Below are 20,902 nucleotides of genomic sequence, written 5' to 3' on the forward strand. Positions count from 1 at the left end.
GTTGTAGAGATAACAACTTTGCATTTTTAATGGTTAAGAAGATGCAGTAATATTTGTTTTAGTGAAGCTACCAAACTTCTTCATGTGAGCAATGTAGGATTTACTGTATATGCACAAGTTAGTCTGTTTAGTTTTAAATATGATTAGGTTTTATAAACAGTTTAAAATAAAGTCTTTTGACTTTTCACGGTTAGGGGTCTCCACAGCAGAACTCCAGTCTGCTAATGTTTGGCAGTGCATTTTTACCGTGCCGAGTTGCCAGCCCAATGCCCAACCATCAAAGAAGGCACACCCATTCACGCACACATGCACCTACCTGCATGTCTTTAAAATGTTACTCGACAACGGGGAGGACATGCAGACTCCACACAGAAGGCGCTCCAGCCGAGAATCGAACAAGAGAACCTCTTCCTGTGAGACGACATCGCTAACATACACAATTTAAAATACAGCACAGTAATTAGCATGGGCAGATCAATGTCACTGCAGCTGGTGTGCAACATTAGATTAAATAGTTTATTAAGCTGATAGAACAGTATTAGTGTTAAAGCATATGACTTGTATAAGAATACATAGCTAGCTCCAGTTGCATAGAGAAATAAAATCCCTGATTACAGTCTACACAACTAAGGTGTTATTAGCAGTTTAGGTCTCAAATGGTGGAGGCTAAAGAGGAAGAGGATGCACATCCCCGACCTGGAATCAAGTGGGAAAGAGCCAGCTGTCTAGTTCCACAATCCTTTGCAGGAGAGATGGCAGTACAAGTACATGGAGTAGGGGTAGGCATTAGGTAAGCCCGGGTGTGGAGAGGTGTACACTCACATGGAAACAGCATTGCGGACCTCTACAGTGATGTGGATCACACAACCCCAAGTGCAAGGTTGGGTTTTGGCCATCATAAAAAAGAAAAAAATGCTGTCATATCCAGGCTGCCATGAGGACATAAAGTACCCTCATGATTTTCTGAATGATGTCCCATCCAGGCAGCTGTCCTGCAGGTCCTGAGTTAAATGACAAGGTAAGGGAATGAATAGGTTGTGCTCATTTGTAGTTAGCAAGTATAGGGGTAAAAAAACAGAAAAAGTTCTATACAACAGTGTACACTATTTAACGATTTACATTATTTTATTCAGAAATTAGTGCACAAAAGAGGTATTTCCTGTGGGTGGTTTTAACAATGTGTAAATCTTATTACTTGTAGTTGCTTTCTTCTGAACTTGAGCCTATGGACATTTGACTGCTTTGTTGCGTAATACAAATGTTGCAAAGTTTTAGCTGGGTTGGGGACATCATATGATACCATTAGCAGTGAAACAGCTATAGCTAGCTACTTTTGTTAGATGATTTTTGAAGGCAGTGCACAATTCTCTGTATGAATGTAGATTTTTTTAATTGAGGCTGAAAGTTGTTCCTCTAGCTTATGAAATAAGATATTAAATTTCTAGTTGCTGCCATGAAATCCTAAGTGCTGTTGATGCCATTTTTTTAACATTGCATTGATGTGGTCATATATCAAGATTATAGGTGCAATTTTTCATTGTAAGCTATCCTGTGGAGAACTGATGAGATTAATTTTTTGGAAGTTTTAACCGAGGAAGAGGGAACCAAAATGGAGTTCTGTTCTTTGCTTAATCTGAAGCCATATGGAACTTTCAGGTGCTAGTATGATAAATCTGCTTTTTTGCTCTGGTTCCCCTCGGAACCATCAAGCCTCCCTTCCATTGCTCATTTTTCCTGTTCATTCCTCTTGCATTGCGAGATCTATGTCCTATTTCTTTCTGTGGATGCAAGTTTTGAGTTGGCAGGGAGTGTTTCTTGTCATCTACATGGAGAAATGGGATATTTTAGGTATGCTCTGTAAGAGCACACTGCATACTCAATAACTTGCTCTAGGGTTTGGTTCTCATTGGGTATCAGACATGGTTTGTCATTCATGTCTGAAAATGATATAACCTTTCATGTCTGCCCTAACATTATTGAAGCTAGAGCTCTGGTGTAGTACTCTGTCTCAACCAAAGATTCTTCTGTGAAAAATGACATCCCAGGCATGAGCTCCTACATTGTACCTCCAGGGGAGGGGGAGGAACCAGCAGAGACATGTTTTTCCTACTTCCCCCCCTAACACCAGCTCCATCAGGTACCCAAGCTGCTAATTTAACTCCAGTCTTTGGGTCTTAGTCAGGTCTTTATTTCTCTGTCAGACGTGGCTTGAAAATGAAGGCATTCATACATTCAATAAATTACCCTGAGCAACAGGCTTGAATGTATGGGTGCTGATTTGCAGACTCTGCCTATAAATGGTCCATGAGATTAGTGTACTACCTCAGTAAACAAATATAAGTAAATAAATTAATTAAATAAAAATGATTGTGATAAACTGATTTGCAGGTTTGTAGTTGTGCTGAGTAGTAGATTTCACTAGATAAATACCATTTGTCCAAGTCATCTTTGCGAGTGAGCAGACTACTTAGCTTGCAGTTCACAGTACCACAGTCTGCTAAGAAATGTCTTAAAAAAAGCATATTAGTTCCAGATAGCATCTTCTTCCTCCATACAGTTAATATAGCAATTGCTCCCAGGTGCAATATCAACAAAACATAACCCATCTCTGTGGTATCGACAGCTGAAGTCCAGACTGTGACCCAGAAGATCTGTGTTCAAATAGTGGCTTAGGTGCTGGAAAGAGAGAAAGGAGGGGTATACCTAGTACAGTAAAATGAATAGGCTTAAGCTTATTGGTGAAATATTCATTATTGACAGGTATGGAGGAAAAAGCACATCAAAAATTGCAAAACATGCCCAGTGTGCATTGGGCTTGAGAGTAATTTCTTTGCTCATTGAGATGTCAGTAAGTTTTTTGTTGATTAAAATGTTTGCTGTTCGTTAGCATTTTTCAAGCATTAACATAACCATATTATTTATTGGTCTTAAGCTCTCTTTTTGTTGCCAGGTGGAAAGCCTGTTAATAATAAATGCTGCATGGTTTAAAATTATATCTTGCTGTCTTTTATTTTATAGAATTATACAATTTTTCAGAACAGTAACATTTATTTAGCCTGTCTCTCTGAAATAGAGGAATACACCTATGACCATGATTGAGATATGACCTAAATTTGAATAGTGGCTCATGTAATGGAAGAGTTGATTTGGGTGGGGGAGGTGATGGGCATGGAATGTCTCACATTGGATCACTCTTCCTTGGTGGGAAGGGGAGGTGGTTTCCAGTCAGCTAATTGGCACTGCACAAGTGAAGACTTGGATGATGGCAGTGGCTGTAGATTAGGGGACATGGGCTTGGCAGTCCTAAGCCAGTAATGGTAGCTCTCATGGGAGGAAGTGTGGGAGCACACACCCATAAGTTTAGGGAATAAGATACCCTGTGGTGATGCATTGCTAATGCCAGCCACCTAAGGAATGGCATTAGGGACGTAACAGAAATGTCTACATAGCCCGTCTCCTTAAAGATCTGGATTACTTATTGGGAAGAGCACCATGCAGTTTCCTGGCCTGGAGACAATTAGGGTTCATTCTGAAACAAGAGTGGCCTTGACCTGGGGGACTGGAGAGTAAAACCAGGCCTCAGGCTGTTCCCTCCCCAGCAGCAGTATGGATGGTTGGACATTAATAAAAACATAAACTCCTCCATGACTGTCTGAATAACATAACTTTTTATCAGATGTCACTTGCTTTAGGTGGGCCTTCTGTACATACCTCTCAACTTTCCAGATTTTTGCCTCATATTTTTTTTCTACTCCTCAAAATTTGTTTTTTTCTGGGAAATCATTGAGGATCAATGTCAGTAAGTATATGACAAGCATTTGCACTTCTGACTTCATATCCCTCAAAAATGCATTCTGATACAAATCATGTTATGTTTGCAACTTTCTAAGTTTATAAGAGGATTATTTAAAATCTGTCCCTGATTTTAGGCCTTTGTCCCCCGATTATTTTTGGCTTTTGCAGAATTTTGCTCAAAGAGGTTGAGCGGTATGCTCCTGTAACAAGAGCAAATAGGCTCAAGATCTTTGGGAGGAGGGCTTGATGGTTAGCAGTAGACGTGGAGGGGGAAATACACAGGCAAAAAAAAAAAAGACCAGTATTTTCTCATTTATTGCTACTAGTTTTGCATCACTTACAAACTGTCTGTTGTATGCAGAAATCGCAGTTCAGAAATTATTTCATTTTTTTGCAGGTATTCTGGTTAAAACCTCATGCTAGGAAGAAAATGTGTTTGCATTGCAATGGGTAAAAGAACCTAACTGAATCCTGATGTGTCTGGAATACGTCATATTACAGTCTTTATATTTGATCATCGATGTTGAAAGAAGTTTTTCAGCTGTTTTATATGCCTTGACATTTTCATCTATGAATGGCTTAAAAGTTAGTCAGGCAAGGCTGCTTTAAAATGACAAAAAGAGATTTGGTTCCTGCTGTTGCATAAACATTACACATCTTTGAACGTGGCTGCATATTAGAACAGATGCTCACTCCCTTTGGGCCTTTATAGTAATTTTAGACAGATGATTTTAGAATGATCCATTTGTGTAGCTGACTTTAAATGAAAGGAGTTGATCGAGAAAAATCGCACCTAGCAGATGAGTTGTAAAAACAAAGTGGAAGGTGTGCTGAAATCACTCAGATAGATCAGATCTTGCTGTTCCGTAGTTTGATATAGATGCATTTGCAGGTGAAATAGTTGGGACTGCTTCAACAGACATCTATAAGAGTGTTTAAATTCAGAAGGAGGGGGAGGAGGGTGAGCGCAGGTGTAAAACAGAAGTGTTAACTGCAGTATTCTGATCTGAAGTGCATCTTTCATGCATTTGATTATTGAATGATTACATTAATATTCCGCTATGTTAAACACTGAAGATGTTATGGAAGCAGGTGGAAACTGGTTAAGTGTCTTATTGGTCTTGGCGATAAAAGATGTGGGTAGCCAAATGATACTTTTTATTGGATTATTATGATTGTGATTAATGATACCATTTCAAAAAAGGAATTAGTGCTTCAGAACTAAATGTTTGGGAAGACTGAAAAAGGCAGTAGTTTTCTGTTACTATTTTCAAAATAATGTACATAATGTTTTTATTTGTTCACTATTTTACTTTATGATCCTATTTTTTTTGCTTTGGGGTTAACAATCACCTGCGCTGCCCCCATTCCCAAGAATCGGTAGATGAGCATATTCATTGATATCATGCACTGAGTATGTTCGAGTTACTACTGGGGCTGTGAAGTGTATGGATGCTGTCCTTACTTTTTGTCTTTGTTAGTTTTACTGTCAGGTATCACACTGCTTGATTGCATATGCACAGGTAGTAGTAGTGTATGAATGATCAGGGTAGAGAGCTGCTGTAGATGGTTAGGAAGTTTACATTTGTACCTCTGCTTACGCTAATTTCTTTTTCTTTAATCATTGTTTAAGCAGCATTTAAGATGCAAAACTTCAGTAAAAGAGTGCATATTCAAAAATGTGCTGACAGGAAAAGTATGACAATAGTCATGCAGAGGTATAAAAAGATAGGATGCAGAATTAATTGCAAAGCATGACTATGATGATATGAAAATGTGTGCTTACTTGTTTGAAGGATTGGGAAGCTGCTGCCTGAAACACTTCTTTCAATTTGTGCTCCACACAGAGCACACATAGAGTTTAAACCTTACAAGTGAGCAAGATTTAACGGGTACGAACCAAAATAAATGAAGAAAAACTGTTGCAAAAACACACAAAAGCAATCGAGGATACAGGAAGGTTCTGCTACACCCTTTTTCTCAATGAACGAGTCAGATGTCCAAAAAAGCACAAATTGTTTATTCCACAAAACAACACTTGAAAGCCGGTAAACGCTTTCGTCCTGTAACACAGAACTCCTCAGAAAATCAAAATAAATTAATCACACATATTTAAAGCAAATCCAAGCAATCACATGTACAAAAATCACCTAAAAAGCTACGCCCCCTTAAAGTCATGAATATTTGTATTAGTTCCCTTTTAAGACTTAAAGCATTAATGAGGTAACATTTATGTTTCTAATATTTAAATTTATATTTATATTTCCTTATGTATTTTTAGTAACATTTATTTATGTCGTTATTTATTCATTTGCACATTGCACATTGAATTGGTATTTAGGTCCAGATATACATACATTATTCATTATATATATATATATATATATATATATATATATATATATATATATATATATATGCATTTATATTTGCAGTGACCATTTATTTATGTATTTATGATGTTTTAATGTTCTATTTTTATGTCATTTTATTGTGCCATTGACTTTTATATGTCTTTTACATGTGTGCTGATTCATGACTTTAAGGGGGCGTAGCTTTTTAGGTGATTTTGTACATGTGATTGCTTGGATTTGCTTTAAATATGTGTGATTAATTTACTTTGATTGTCTGATGAAGTTCTGTTTTACAGGATGAAAGCGCTTACCGGCTTTCAAGTGTTGTTTTGTGGAATAAACAATTTGTGCTTTTTTGGACATTTGACTCGTTCATTGAGGTAAAAGGGTGTAGCAGAGCCTTCCTGTATCCTCGTTTGCTTTTTGTGTGTTTTTGCAAGATTTAACAGGTAGTAGGGACAATAGTAAGGCAGTTAATTTTACCAAATTATAAATTTGAATTTATATTAATTCAAAAGACCACAACAAATGGATCAAGAATTCGCATTACCTTTTGAATGCTATTGAAGAAGCGCTGTGCCAATTGCAAAATACTTTTCATAGATTGATGTGGTTCACGGATTTTGGCAAATTAAATTTGATGAAGCAAGTTCCAAACTTGTATGTTTAAAATGCCTTTGGGTATATACAGATTTTTTTTTTTTTTTTTTTTTAAGGATCGTTTTAACATAGGAAGTGTTCAGGCATGCTTGTAGCAAACAAAGTCCAACACTGTTATCATAACTAACTTGCCAGAATGTAACAAAACTACCAAGATATTCTGCCACCATAACCTGTTTATGTCCCACTGGTCTTTCAAATCACTAAAAACCATACCAGAAATAATTATTGCTATATTCTTCAGTCCAGTCACAACAGACTCTTAAGCATAGAGCTTGAATCTATCAATTAGGATATAAATTACAGTGAATGCAACCCAATTACAGCACTTACAGTACTTTGCTGCTAAACACCCCTACATCAATGCAAGAAAGGCTTTTTCTAGAAAGAAAAGTAAGAATAAAAGGTACAGCGTGCTTCTAGATTACTCCAGATATCAAAAACTTCTAAACCAGCATGATGATTCCTGGAAACTGTGGAAAGCAGACCCATGCAATACTAACAAAAAAGTGGGTTTTTTTTGTAACCTCCAACAACAGGCGCGCATCACCACTAATGCAGCAAAAGCAGCTTACATAAGGCATAGACGATACAAAAGCAAAAGGCTCCCGCAAACACTTCTGGAATATCCTGAAATCTATTACAAATGGTTTCCAACCCACCTCAAGCAGACAGACCATAATTCCTACAGAGCTGCTTAATAATATAAAGTCACACATGCACCACTTCCACTCCTGACAATTCACCTAACCCACCACTAAAGCAGGCACAACAATTTCAGTTTGTGATCGCACACCATTCTATTTCAAGGTTGCATCCTCTGAACACATAGTGATGGAGCTTGAAACCATATAATCAAATACGTCATTAAAACGTACAGCACCGAATCCACAGTTTATTCAAATGGCTGAGATTATATTTGCACACCACTGCAACACAATAATTAATTTTACAGTTACAACAAGAATGATTCTTCACTCCTGGAAACGCACTTCCCTAGTCCCAAGTCTCAAAGTTAAAAAAAAAAAAAAAAAAAAAAAAAAAGTCTTTTTCTGACTGTAGACCAGTCTCAATTATTTGTCTTTCAGCTAAGGTAGTGGAAAAAACTTTTTTTTATGCAACTAATTGTACTTTTTTCAAAGTATGACCTCTTAACTAATAGATAACATGGCTTTCACAAGTATAGCACACCAACAACATTATTACTGTTCATAGGTTTATGCTAGGCTAATGACTACTGGGTTGTTCTAAGCCTAGTCATGCACCCCAAAAGTATCCATGAGTTGTTGTGCCTTAGGTTATTTTAAGAGGTGTATGTCAGTTGGGGCATGATTTAATGGCCGTTACTGTCCATCAGAGATATTAGGTGTCAGATCATGGGTGAAGTTCCTGATTTGCCATCCACTGGTCCAGGTTGCCTCTAATGGACACAGGTAACCTGTATATGGTTCATCTATCAGGTCCATGCTTACACTTATCAAGGGTAGCAGAACTTGTCAGAGATTTGGGATGCATGGCTAGGCTTAAAAAGGCTCTTGTGGTCATTAGCCTAATAAACACCTTTGAACCTAATAGGGTAAGGGAAGGGCTGTACTTCACATTGATGGGCATCTATTCCAGAGAATGGGGAATTCTCTAAAATATGTACCTGTCCCTCCAACATGTCCTATGTAAGTGACAAGCAAAGTTTTAATTTTTAGAGCGTGTAGTCCTGGTGCTGTTTGTTTTGTGGGTATACAGAAGGTCCAGCAGAGCAAGAACCAAGGATGCTTTATATGCCAGGTATAAATTGCATCTCAGCAGTCTGTAGGAAATGGACTTTATCGTTGAGGCTGTGGAAAAAGTTCAGCTAATAATTGCTGTTTTCATTGACCTAAAGTGTGCTTTTGAATCTATTAACTACATCTTTCTAATTGAAACACTTGCTAACTTTGGTATAGGTGACCGTGCACTAGATTGGTTCACTTTGACCCAAGTAATAGAACTTGTCATTACATGTGGTCCTAACCCAACAACTGAACTTCTTCAGCAGGAGTTAAATACCTCAATGGTCAATATTAGGTCAGTTACTCTTCTTCTTATTCATTAACAAACCTACCTTTTGATATACCAGCCCTTGCTTTGCGCAGATGATATAGTCATATTCCACTATGATAACATCACACAACAAATTACAAAAAAAACTACAACATTTTAGCTACAAGGAAATTGGCTTTTGACATGCAGCTTTTGTATTAAACTGTAAAAAATTGACTATTATCGATTTGGGACTTATGAAAAACTTAAATCCAGTCCTACGTTAAACATCATCAGTGCTCAAGGCAACCTATTGCCTCAAGTCAATGTGCTAAAGTACCTCGGTATTACTGTCATCCAATGCCTCACCTTTGCTCCACGTGTCCAAAACATAAAAAAAGTAGCACTCAGTCATCTTTGGTTAACATACCAATATACTGATCTGCTCTTTGTTCTCAAGAGATTATAGAAAATTTTATCTTTAAAATGATAACGGCCCAAGTAGAATGCTGCCAACCACTATTTGGTCTAAACTTTGCACAGAAAACACACACACACACACAATGCAACTGACTAAAAACAAGATTTGCAGATTTGTAACTCTGGGTGTGGCCACATAACATCACTGTACCTGTCTAGAAAAATCCAGATGACTACAAATAACTGTTAGGGGCATTCTTCTGCTCAACTGTTTTGAAAATAAAACTAATTCACTGCTCGTACTGCCCACCTCTAGCGCGCGCACACGCACACACACGCCCTGCAATGCAAAACAGACAAGGTACTCCCTACGCTGCTGTAGAGTCGGTGCTTGTGTTATATATAAGAGCTTTAACTGTGTAGTGTTAAAATATCCCTTCAAATTAAGTAATCCTAGACCACCTTGTTCTATTGGAAGGATCAACTTATTCCACTTGAGTTTTGCCCTGTTCCCCTTACAGATAACATTCTTCAACTCTTTACTAATTACTATCTACAACCGATCTTCTGGTTGATAAAAATATGCCTGACCTGGGTATAAAACTAAAGAGACTAAACACAAAAAAACAAGAAACTGTAAACTCTTGCCTATGGCTATCAAGATACAAACAATAAAAATGTTGTATCATTTGTTTATTCTCTTGCCATATACCCTTAACAACCATAACAGAATCCTGGTTAACCCATACTCCTGAACACTCTTAATTTTATTATATACCCATAAATATGGGTATTGTTGAACCAATTCAGGTGTGTGTACATAATTTGCCAAAAACTTTGTTTTATCTTCATTAATTTTATTTCCTAATGTTGCTGTGGTGGAATGGAGGGATAAGGCCCCGACAATGACCTCGGCGACCTGGGTTCATTTAGTGACCTGTATGACAGATAGATGGTCTGGCCCATTGGGGGGAGTGACTCATGGTCACCTCTGGCTGATTATCTCCAGTGAAGACTGGAAACATCACCAGGAGGAGTGGTCAATGGGGTAGCAGTAGACTTGACTGAACTGCTGAGGAGGCAGGGCAATACACCACATACCTACATTGCACATGCCTATCATGGATTGGGCCACATGCCATGATGTGCAGGAGGGAGAGCAAAAAGAAAAAAATATATCCCAAAAAAATCTGGAACTGTACCTGAATGTTGCACAACACTGAGATGTCCTTTTCTGGTTTTATCAGGTACAAAATAATATCTTTTTTATCAGGTACAAAATAATATCTTCTGCAAATGTCAATGTTTCTTGATTACTTAAACCAATTATATCCTTGAATTTCTGAATCCCTTAATGTTTTTTTTTTTTTTTGCCAGTGGTTTAAATGCAACACAAATAACAAATGAGAGAGAGGACGCCCCTGCCTGCTTCCTCTATTCAGGCACAACCTATCAGAGTGGAACCCTCCCATCTTGTTTTTTGTCCATGATCATTTATATATCCTTCTAATAAACCTTATTATTGGAGCAGGGAATGTAAATGCTTCCATTGCCCTACTCATAAAATCCCAGCTTACTCTATTGATTGCTTCTCTGCATCAAGACCCAACAACAGTGGCAGTATTTTCTTACATTCTGCTTTACTCTGGATCATCATTGTTCTTTTAATGTTGTCAAATGTTTGCCTCCCCTCTACAAAACCACATGGATCCATATCTATTAATTTTGGCAACACCTTTGCTATTCTTTTAGCCATTATAGACATAAACACTTTATAATCATGTACCTAGTATTAGAGGGGGAGATGTAAGAAACCAAACAGAACAAATAGAAACTGATTGGATTATTAGGATGCAAGCTTGTATTCCCCCTGGCTTAAATGAAAAGATCCCACTAAAACCAGCTTTAAAAGGGAGAAGCATTAAGTATTAAATATAAATGACTTCAGATTTTTAACACATATATTTTGTGGTCTATTTTCACACATAGTGCTTTTTTATATTTCAATGAGCATTATTTCCTATATATACATGTATAGTTTTTAGAGTCTAGTGTTTCCAAGCATATGTGGTTTTCTATATACATATTTTGTATTTATGTATTTCCTTTTATGAAGCTGTTTTTATATGTTCGTTTTTTATTTTTATATTTTTATAAATATGTATTGTATATTTTTTATAAACATGTATTCCTTTATAGATATCTGTTTCTTTAAATGTATAATTGATTTATTGTTTGATTGATAATTGAACTTGATTTAATGATGGGTATATATAGCTGTCTTACAGACAAACTATTAATGGTTTGATAAAGCTACATAGCGAAAGCGCTTACCTTTCTTGTTTTAAATAAAGTTTCCGTGTCTTATATTAAGATCCGAATGTGGATTATTGAAGGATATTTGAGGGATATTTGAAAAGTATTCCATGAGGTCTGAATAGACTCTCTGTTTCAAGTGTTTCATGTACTGGAATTGTAATATAACTTTTGTTACCAGGTCTGAATAGACTGTGCTTTTATAAGCAACTTTGGTTTGGAGTGACTGTCTGCTTGGTTGGATCCTGAACGGGAATTTTTACAGTTGCATGTTAGACTTTTTACTATCTCAGTTCAGGTCCATAACTCTGCTAGTGGTGGTATTTTTTATTTTTTGACTTTATAATCATGATTTAAAATTGAAATGGGCATTTATGAAGTTGGATTGATAGGTCTTTACCAGCTTTAGGTATTACAGCCACCACAGCTTTTTCCAGAATGTTAGTGCTTCCCCTTCTTTTAAAATACTGTTAAATGAAACCTTCCAGATCTTTAACACCTTCTTCCTTTTCAGCTTCCAGGCTTTCACAGAAATACCATCTATTCCTGGAGACTTTCCTGCAGATTGACTACACATCACCATTTTTATCTCATCTCCCCCTATCTTAACTGTTGATGATCCTTATCTACCTCTAACCTTGACATATTTAAGCCTTCCATAAATATTTCCACTTGTGCTTTTTCTTGATTTCCCCATTTCTCTGCTTTATACAAATGTTCATAAAATTTCCAAAATATCTGTAATACCTCTCTGTACAGGATCTTTGGTTATTTTTCTTGGTACAGGCTCCCTAAGTTTGATAACAACCCTTTCTACTTTCTGTTGCCTAAGTCATTGTACTAAAAGATTTTGTGCTTTGGAGTTATCAAAAACAGTTGCTTAATGGCGATCTTTCTATTATCCAGGTAATCCCTTATTTTCTCTTTAGCACTGTGGAGTTGCACATCCTCTTATTCTGTGATATTCCCCTTACTCTGCAATACTTCAGCCTTTGCCAACCCTTCTAAATAATACTTATTACTTCTTAACCATATATTTTTTTTGTTTCTATCCTATGTTTAAAGTCCACTTTCATTTTATCCCATTCACTAGCTCTAACTTGTGGAGTACTTTCTATCTTCCCAAATAACTACAGAATAATTTCCACGACCCATTTCTTAAATGTTTCTGTTTTTTTAACAGTTAGTGGGGAAGTACCAGTGTCTCATTTTTCTTCACTACCCTGCATTTTTATCTTGGTTATTTTTAGTGCATGATCTGAAATAGTTATTGGACGTGTGTCAAGCCTCTCGGTTAATTGCACATGTTCCTGTGAAATATAATTTCTGTCTAGCCTAGCCCAGTTATTGTAACTTGGGGTGTAATATGTAAATGATCTCCAAGTTCCTACTACTGAATTCACATCTTCCATATCAAATGTTTTCATAAATTTCTTCTAAAACCTACCCTCTTTTGTTATGTTTTCCTTTCTACGCCCCAGATACATCCCCATTGTTGCAAATCAAATTCCAGTCACCACTTGTAACTAATATTCCCTGCTGAAAGCTGATTATTTCTCCCCAGATTTTCTTAAGTTCCGTAATAGCAGTTTTAGGTAGACTATAAATACATGTCGGTGTAATCCTCATCCCTTACAAGAAGCCCCTTACTACCACAAATCTACCATTATCTTTTTTTCCTCTTCCATCAGTATTGGAGCTCCTCTAGGAATTAATAAAAGTACTTCTCTTTTCCTTTATAACAGCTGCAGTGGTGCAGCGGTAGTGTTGTTGCCTCACAGCAAGAGGTTCTCCTGTTCAATTCTGGGCTGGAATGCCTTCTATGTGGAGTCTGCATGTCCTCCCCGCGGTCGAGTGGCGTTCGAAAGGCATGCGTGAATGGGCGTGCCTTCGCTGAAGGTTGGGTGTCTGCTGGCAGCTCGGCACCATAAAAATCTACTGCCAATCATTAGCGGATCAGAGTTCCGCTGTGGCAACCCCTAACCGGGAAAAAAGGAAAAGACAAACAAACTTCTCTTTTCCTTTATCCCTTATATTCTGCTGAGTATTCATCCTGAAATCTTTTCTTTATCAAATATACATGCTCAGTTATTTCCAAATGTGTCCAGTGTAGCATTGCAATATCCACTCTGCGTTCTTAATATAATTAAATATTCGTTATTTTTTGTCTGTACCTCTGAGACTATTCACATTCCAAAATAATATAGAAAGTGTTTCCATTATGATAAGTCATTATTCCTTTCTATGGCACAGCTTTTTAAATGTCAATTTTCAGCTTTTGTGATACACACATCCACTAATGTTTGGCAGGTTCATCTTTTATAAATGTTTTTCTTATCTCCGTTTGAACATGTGTCACATTTTACAAGACTTTTTGTTTTAATGCAAACCCTTAAACAAAAAGGTCTTTTTTAATTTCCTTCCCAGATGGGAAAAACAACTTGCATGCTTTCAGAAAACATTAACTTTCACCCTTGAAGAACTCAGTGTTCCTACTTTGACACTAAACAGCAGTCACATTTCAAAAAAGCAAAATTAAATTCCCTAAAATAAATGAGAAATAATTACAAAATCAAACAATTGGCAAAAATAAATCAAACCACACCACTTCAGAAGCCTAAAATACATTGAATTGAGCATTTTCATTCTTTATTAGTTCAAGAAATTTATCTGAACCTTTTTAGCATATTGGACAAGTCACATGACATCAGTCATCTGACCATCTTACAGCTGTTGCATGTAAAGAGACCTGACTTAGATCTATGTCTTTTAATGCATGTTCTAATAACGATTTCCAATTGTTTCCTTTTTTGATGATGAACTTAGTGGTTTCTCCAATAGCATTAACTAATTCTTGATTACCACTAATAAATATCAGATTCTCTTTCATTGTTTTCCTTAAATGTGTTGGCATCTTGACAAATGGGTACAGTAGAAGAGTTAAATTTGGAATGGAAAATCAAGACCTAAGATAGGAATTATTACTGACAGCTGATACATTTCCGAGTCTGAATGTCTTTCTTAACATGGAGTGTTTAATCTGTTTTTTTTTTTGTTTCATGATGTATGCAATGTTTTTTATATATGTGTATATATATATATATATATATATATATATGTATATGTAATGTGTGCGTGCACGCTTATACACACACGCACACACACACATATATATATATATATATATATATATATATATATATATATATATATATATATATACACGTGTGTGTATGGATCTACTTTACAAGCTTGAAGTTTCAAAACTTCGAACTACTAATGGTCAAGACCATAAGATCAAAGTTTTGAAACTTCGAAATTGTAATAAAATTTTTTTTTTTTAATTTTTGCAGGCCAGTCCCCTCTGCACCTCATACCCCTTGGTAAATAAATATACCAACTCCAAGATTGCACTACGGTGAGGAAAACTGTAAATTTCCTGTTCTGCGCTGTATGGCGAGCTCCATTCAAAACTTTGACGTTATGGTCTTGACCATTTACAGTTTGAAGTTTTGAAACTTCGAGCTTGTGAAGGGAATCCATATAGGTATATAAATATATGTACCAAAAGTTATATATTCACATTTAAATGTTTTATTTTATTGTTATAATGACTACCTGTTTATTATTGTAGGAAAATATGTGTGTGTGTGTATGTGAGTGTATACATATATACACGCACACATATTTATATATTTTTTAAATGGTGGTCAGCTGATTGATATGTGACTTGTTGAATTTGTTATAAAAGACCAAGTATTCTGTTACTTCGTTTATTCTGGTAAAGTTGTTGAATTAATAAATAACGAAAGTGCTGAAGTCAGTGTAATTTAGTCACTTGAAAAGGTTTGATTTTAGTTAAAATGAAACTGTCAGCTTCATTATTACCATTCCCTCAAAAGCAACTTAAACCAGCATGGACCACAAAAATCTAACATTGAGACTCACCAAATCATGGTATCATCAGCCAAACTCAGTGTTACAAATGTTCTTTGGTTGTGAGCTGATTATTATAAATTAAAATGAAATACTTCACAATAAATCAACATGTTTCTTGCTTGTAACAGCAGTGATTTTACATACACACACACACACACACACACACACACACACACACACACACACACACACACACACACGAGTGCCTTGTGCATGAATGCATGAATCAGCTCTGGTGCAGTACTAGCATAAGCCTTCATAGAGATGCAAGCACAGCTGTAGAGAGAGGAGCATATATGTTGGCTGAATCCAGATGTTTTGATTTGCTGTAAAAGTGAGCTCTCCTTGAAGATGATCTTGTTATGGTTAATGCCTTGCATGCAATTGTACTTTCTTTACTTGTAATAAATTCACACCATGCACACAATGTAACAACAACTTCAAACAAGCTGTGCTGTCAGTGTGCCTTCTGTTTCCATATATTGTGGTATATATTTAGAAAGCTATGCTCTGTTTAGAGTTATTGCTTAGTTTAATTTTTAAAAGTTCCTTAGCTTTCATTAAATATAGAAGTAGTCTGTGGTAGCTGTGACCTCTGTTATCTAAATGCTCTGTTTTTTCTAGCTTAAACATTGGGTGAAGGTGGGACTCTCTTGGAAATGAGATGACACTTGTTTGGATTATTTTCTGTAAATAGTAATACTTATCAAGTGAAACTGAAAATATACACCACACTACTTTCTCTCTCCCCTTCCTCATATGGGATGTACCATAGGGAATGATTGGGCTGTTGATGTGTTTCACCTACATGATATTTGCCTTCTTTTCTCATAGGTGCTGCTAAGCCAGGTACATAGATTGCGTGCACTTGACCTTCTGGGAAGGTTCCTGGACTTAGGACCCTGGGCAGTTAGTCTGGTAAGTCATACCCAGTGGATACCTTGAATCTGAAGTCGAAGGAGTAGTGTTGTGTGCCAGATTTATAAATATTGTAAATTGCAATGCTAATGTAAAAATGATCTAGTACAAAACCTTTTGCTTTCTAAGCTCTCTCTCTTAAAACTATTCTTGGCCTCTGTTCTAGTCCTTCAAGTCTATTAGCCATCTGCTTAAGATAGCAAAAGTTGAAAATGCGTTGTATCACTGCATAGCCTACATAATTTTAATTGCACACCTGCACTTCCAAAGTGGTAAAACAACGTAACATGGGCATGAATCTTCCACTTTATCCATCATTTGTTCTGCATTCTTTATTCTGAACATCGCCACTGCTCTTTTCAGTATCATTTGTTCCTTGCTCTACACAAAGTGTGGAAATGTAGCTTTAGAACTTGCGTGTCAGTGTGCTTCTATGTTACCCACATATTTATATATAGGTATTCCTTGTCTGTAGTTTCTTTTCACATCCTGATAAGATGCATGTGAGTTGCATTTGCCACATCTCATAAGGTTAAGCCTCAGTTTGAATGCTGCCACAGCTCTAAGTTCCTTTCATATGAAATGCCTTACAGGAAAATACCCAAGGAGTGGGTGAATAACTGTATTAAATCTCTGTTCTCTTCAGCAGGAGAAGCACAGCAACTTCTCATCCTTGTATGATTCAGAAGCGATGTCATGTAGGTTCGTCAGAGATGGTGACTGGGAACCCTCTCACTTAATTTGCAGCTCCTTCAGAATGAAAGGGACTCCTTATGTAAAAAGTTTGAAGAGCAGTTTTTTTCATTCTTTTGACTATGATATGAGATATTGCAGGTCATATGTATCTGCTGACATGATGCTACCATCCTTCAGTGAGGTAGGATTCATTCAGCGATTCTTTGAAACTGTTAGTATTCCTGCTAACATACGACTCCTGCTTCATTTCCAGATGCCTGAGTGAAGAATTCTAAACCATATTGAAGCTACATGCTTAATGTCATAGTAGAGGTAATGCAGAAACATGGTTGTAGTACAGGAGGGTCTTCATCTCAAAGCATGCCTCTGGGTCTGCACTGAGTCTGACCCAATCTTTCCCTTTTTTCAGTAGGACCTTCTGCTCGTTATAGCACATAGCTTACATGTTCCATTCTTTTCCAGATACCTTATTTTGTTGCCTTATACACTTAATCTGCTTCCACTTTCTTCTATCATTCCACACCAGCTGATACTGTGGTTGTATCTGGTAACTGCAATCTGGTGGTGTAGCCACCACCAAGAACAGTTTTAATTTATGGAATGGTTGAAAGCTGTAAAACATTCTTTCTTCCTTTTTACTTTATAAGCAAAAATGCTTGGGTTCACCTTTAAGTATTACCATTATTTTGTATATTATAATTAAATTGTTATACATTTGCAAATAATATGGCAAAAGATGTAGATGCCACTATCTCCAAAAAGTTCTATTTTTTCTAAGTCCTATGTCCCTTTTTAAACTAGGAATATCCTCACCTGCCTTTGCCTTGTTTTTAAGGTGATAGACTATCAGATACACTTTACAGACTCGGGTTTAAGTTTCACACTTTGTTTAAATACCATGCAAATTGAAGTCTTTAGCTGCTGCTGTTGGAGAGGCTACATTCGATATGCCTAGCTCAAAAAAAAAAAGAATAGCAGGCTTATAGATTAGCCTAATGTACATTTCAGAGTGTGTGCCTGTGGGCTTTCCCAGCTTTAAATGGGTTCAAGAGCAGGATTAGGGTTGCCACCTTTTCAAATGGCCAAAGTGGGACATTTTTGGAACAAACATCAGATTTTACAGGCCGACATATACCCACGGTCAGTACAAAGGATAGAACTAAACTTTTTTGCCTAAATAAAAGCTTATTCTTGTAGCATTGTAGTTGCTTATTCTGTTTCTTATAACATTTAGGTATTTTAGATACAGAATAACTGTTTTATGTAACTATTACATAAAATATAGGAAATAATTTTGTCCTAAAATCTCAGGACATTTGCCATTTTTACAATTTTTTGTCAGGACACAACTGCCCAAAGAGGGACTGTCCCTCGCAAAGTGGGACAGGTGGTAACACTAAGCAGGATGCATGCAAGACATGTAGTTAAATATGTAATTATCGTGTATATGTCTCCATTCTGTATGATATTGCTTTCACATCACTCACCCACGCTGGATTCCTTACATCTGTAGAAAACCCTCAGCCAGTGCACCTTCTGAAATCCACTGAAAAGTTTTAAGTTGTAGGCAGGTTGATAAACTTATCTGTTGGCAAACATGCTCAGTACATGATGCAGTGACATTTGTAAGTAATCTTATTGCCAGGTCATGCATGTTTGACTTTGCTTTCTGCTTGCAGTTTAATCAGATAGTTTTCTAAATAGGATAACTGCTATAGAAATGCTTTTTCCGTATCTACTCTACGTATCTCTTTGCAAGTGTTTTGCTTGTGGTAGTAAAAGCAGCTGTCTTTCTCTGAGTTTTCTGTCTGCGTTCTTTTTTTCTTCCTTCCTTTTAAGAAGGTAGCACAAATTGATTTAAATTGTATTAAGTAAGTTATATTAAGCTTAAAGGCACCCAGCAGACTGCATGGCTCTAAATCTCAATGGAGTGTTTTTTCAGTAGTATATTCTCTTACTGATATGTGCTCACTTTCTAACTGTATTTCACAGTATACTGCATTCTTTAATTAATATCACCTTCCCCTTTTTATTCATCTTCACAAATGGGACTTTAAAGCACTTTTGGAAAGTTTTAATAAGGTATTATAACTTAACCTTCAAGCAAGTCATTCTTACACTTGGATAGTGACTCATATCTTCTGCCATTTAGACTCTTAATTTTGAATAACAAATGATGTGCTTTTCATTGAATTGTATGATTCGGTCATTGTGAGGTAGAGTTCTGGTCTTTCAGCCACTCATGCAAGGTATGAGCAGCTTAATGACCAGGAGGGATTGGTTGAGTGGTACTTGCTGCTGAAGCTGTAGTAAGATTCAGTTTTTTTAGAAGGGAAGGGAAAGGAAAGTCAGGTAGATGTTAACTGCAAATACTTTTGCAGTAGAAGTAAATACGTACAGGACTTTGGTCAGCTTAGCAGCCTTTCCTTCTGTCTTGTATTCATATTGCTTTGTTAGCATCAGCCCCTGCATCTTTAAATAAGCAACACTTCTTACTGTTCTTTGCCAGTGACTGATCATCATGAACAGTTAGATTTTCTTCTCCATCTTTTTTTCTTGCTTTTTAATTTCCTGATTTTTGTTTTCTCTCATACAGTTGATCCAGGGTTGCCACATTTCTAAAGGGACAGGTAGGGACTAAGGGACCAAAAAAAAGCCCTTCATGTTAAGTGAAGACCAAAAAAAAAAAAACAGAAGTAAATAGAAGCCTGCTGTTCTGAATTGAAGTTAATACAAGACAAGGAATACTAATCTCAGAAGGCTTTCTGTTCTCTGCAACACAGACTGTAACTTAGAAGACTTGGGATCAAATAGTGGTAGCAGAGGAGCCAGCCAGCAATGGTGGGAGTAAGCACACAATGCTGACTCTGTGGTTATTGTTTGTAGTGGATCACATAGCAGCTTCAGGGCACTTCCAAGCTCCCAGGTCTTGTTCAGTTTCAGGTTAATACTGCAGGTTTCATTTTTTTCTTGATATGAGTTTTTAGTATTTGGTTAGTGGCTTAGCTAATTGAATGTTTTTTTTTTTTTTCTTTCCTCCATGCTAACCTCCCTTGAAACCGACTTTGATGTTGTTGCTGCATCCTGGCCCCTCCGAGTCAGTATCAACTTCCTGGATCTTGACATTGACTTAGAGACAGATATCTAAACTACCTAATCTCTCCATGTTGATAGTTATGGGACAGGAGATGGTAAAGGTACAATCTACTGATTTTTTTTTTTTTGCTCTCCAGTGTATCCACTTCAGCTACACTAAATGGCAGCCTTCAGCTGCATGACGTTGCTCTTCCATCTTTATCCCTGAAGGGAAGGGAGATGGAAAGCAGCCATCATTCTCAGATGTGCTTATCAAAAACCTCTTCCACATATTCTGATGACCCCTTCAAGTGTCCTGAGGAAGATGATGTAAAAGGAGGCACTTGGACTCTAGTCCCGCACCACAGATATTGATCCGGACAAAGTAGAGCTTCCCTCCAAGCTCATTTGACTACACCAAGTTCAGGGAATTATTAGAACTGATGCAACAAAGGTGGGGGGGGGGGCTCATAGGCCATTTGACCCTTTCTCCCTTTGAAGGAGCAATCTTACAGGAGGCTTTTCATTCCATCCGACATATTTTGGATGGTCCCTCCTGCTAGCAGATTATTGGTATTGGTAGTGGTCAGGGAATAGTGAGAATCAGATATGGTAAAACCTATCTCTAGGAGACCTGATAAAATCCTCTGTCCTCCTCAAAGACAAACAGGCTTGGAACCATACTTCCTTGGGAGTCTCCACAATGGTGGCAG

At 36.9% G+C, this 20,902-nt stretch overlaps 1 protein-coding gene across 1 annotated transcript in view; it reads left to right on the top strand.

The window, feature by feature from the left end:
* Window positions 1-20,902, top strand: part of RPTOR (regulatory associated protein of MTOR complex 1) — a 5,042,670-nt gene that overhangs the window by 2,368,724 nt on the left and 2,653,044 nt on the right. The window contains exon 12 of the mRNA XM_044068087.1: window positions 16,335-16,418. Within this exon, the coding sequence (XP_043924022.1) occupies window positions 16,335-16,418 (84 nt within the window). The remainder of the gene's footprint in view (window positions 1-16,334; window positions 16,419-20,902) is intronic.

Source organism: Protopterus annectens, chromosome 4.part0 (genome assembly GCF_019279795.1).
Source record: "Protopterus annectens isolate FY-2018-M chromosome 4.part0, PAN1.0, whole genome shotgun sequence".
In the NCBI taxonomy this organism is placed as follows: domain Eukaryota; kingdom Metazoa; phylum Chordata; order Ceratodontiformes; family Protopteridae; genus Protopterus; species Protopterus annectens.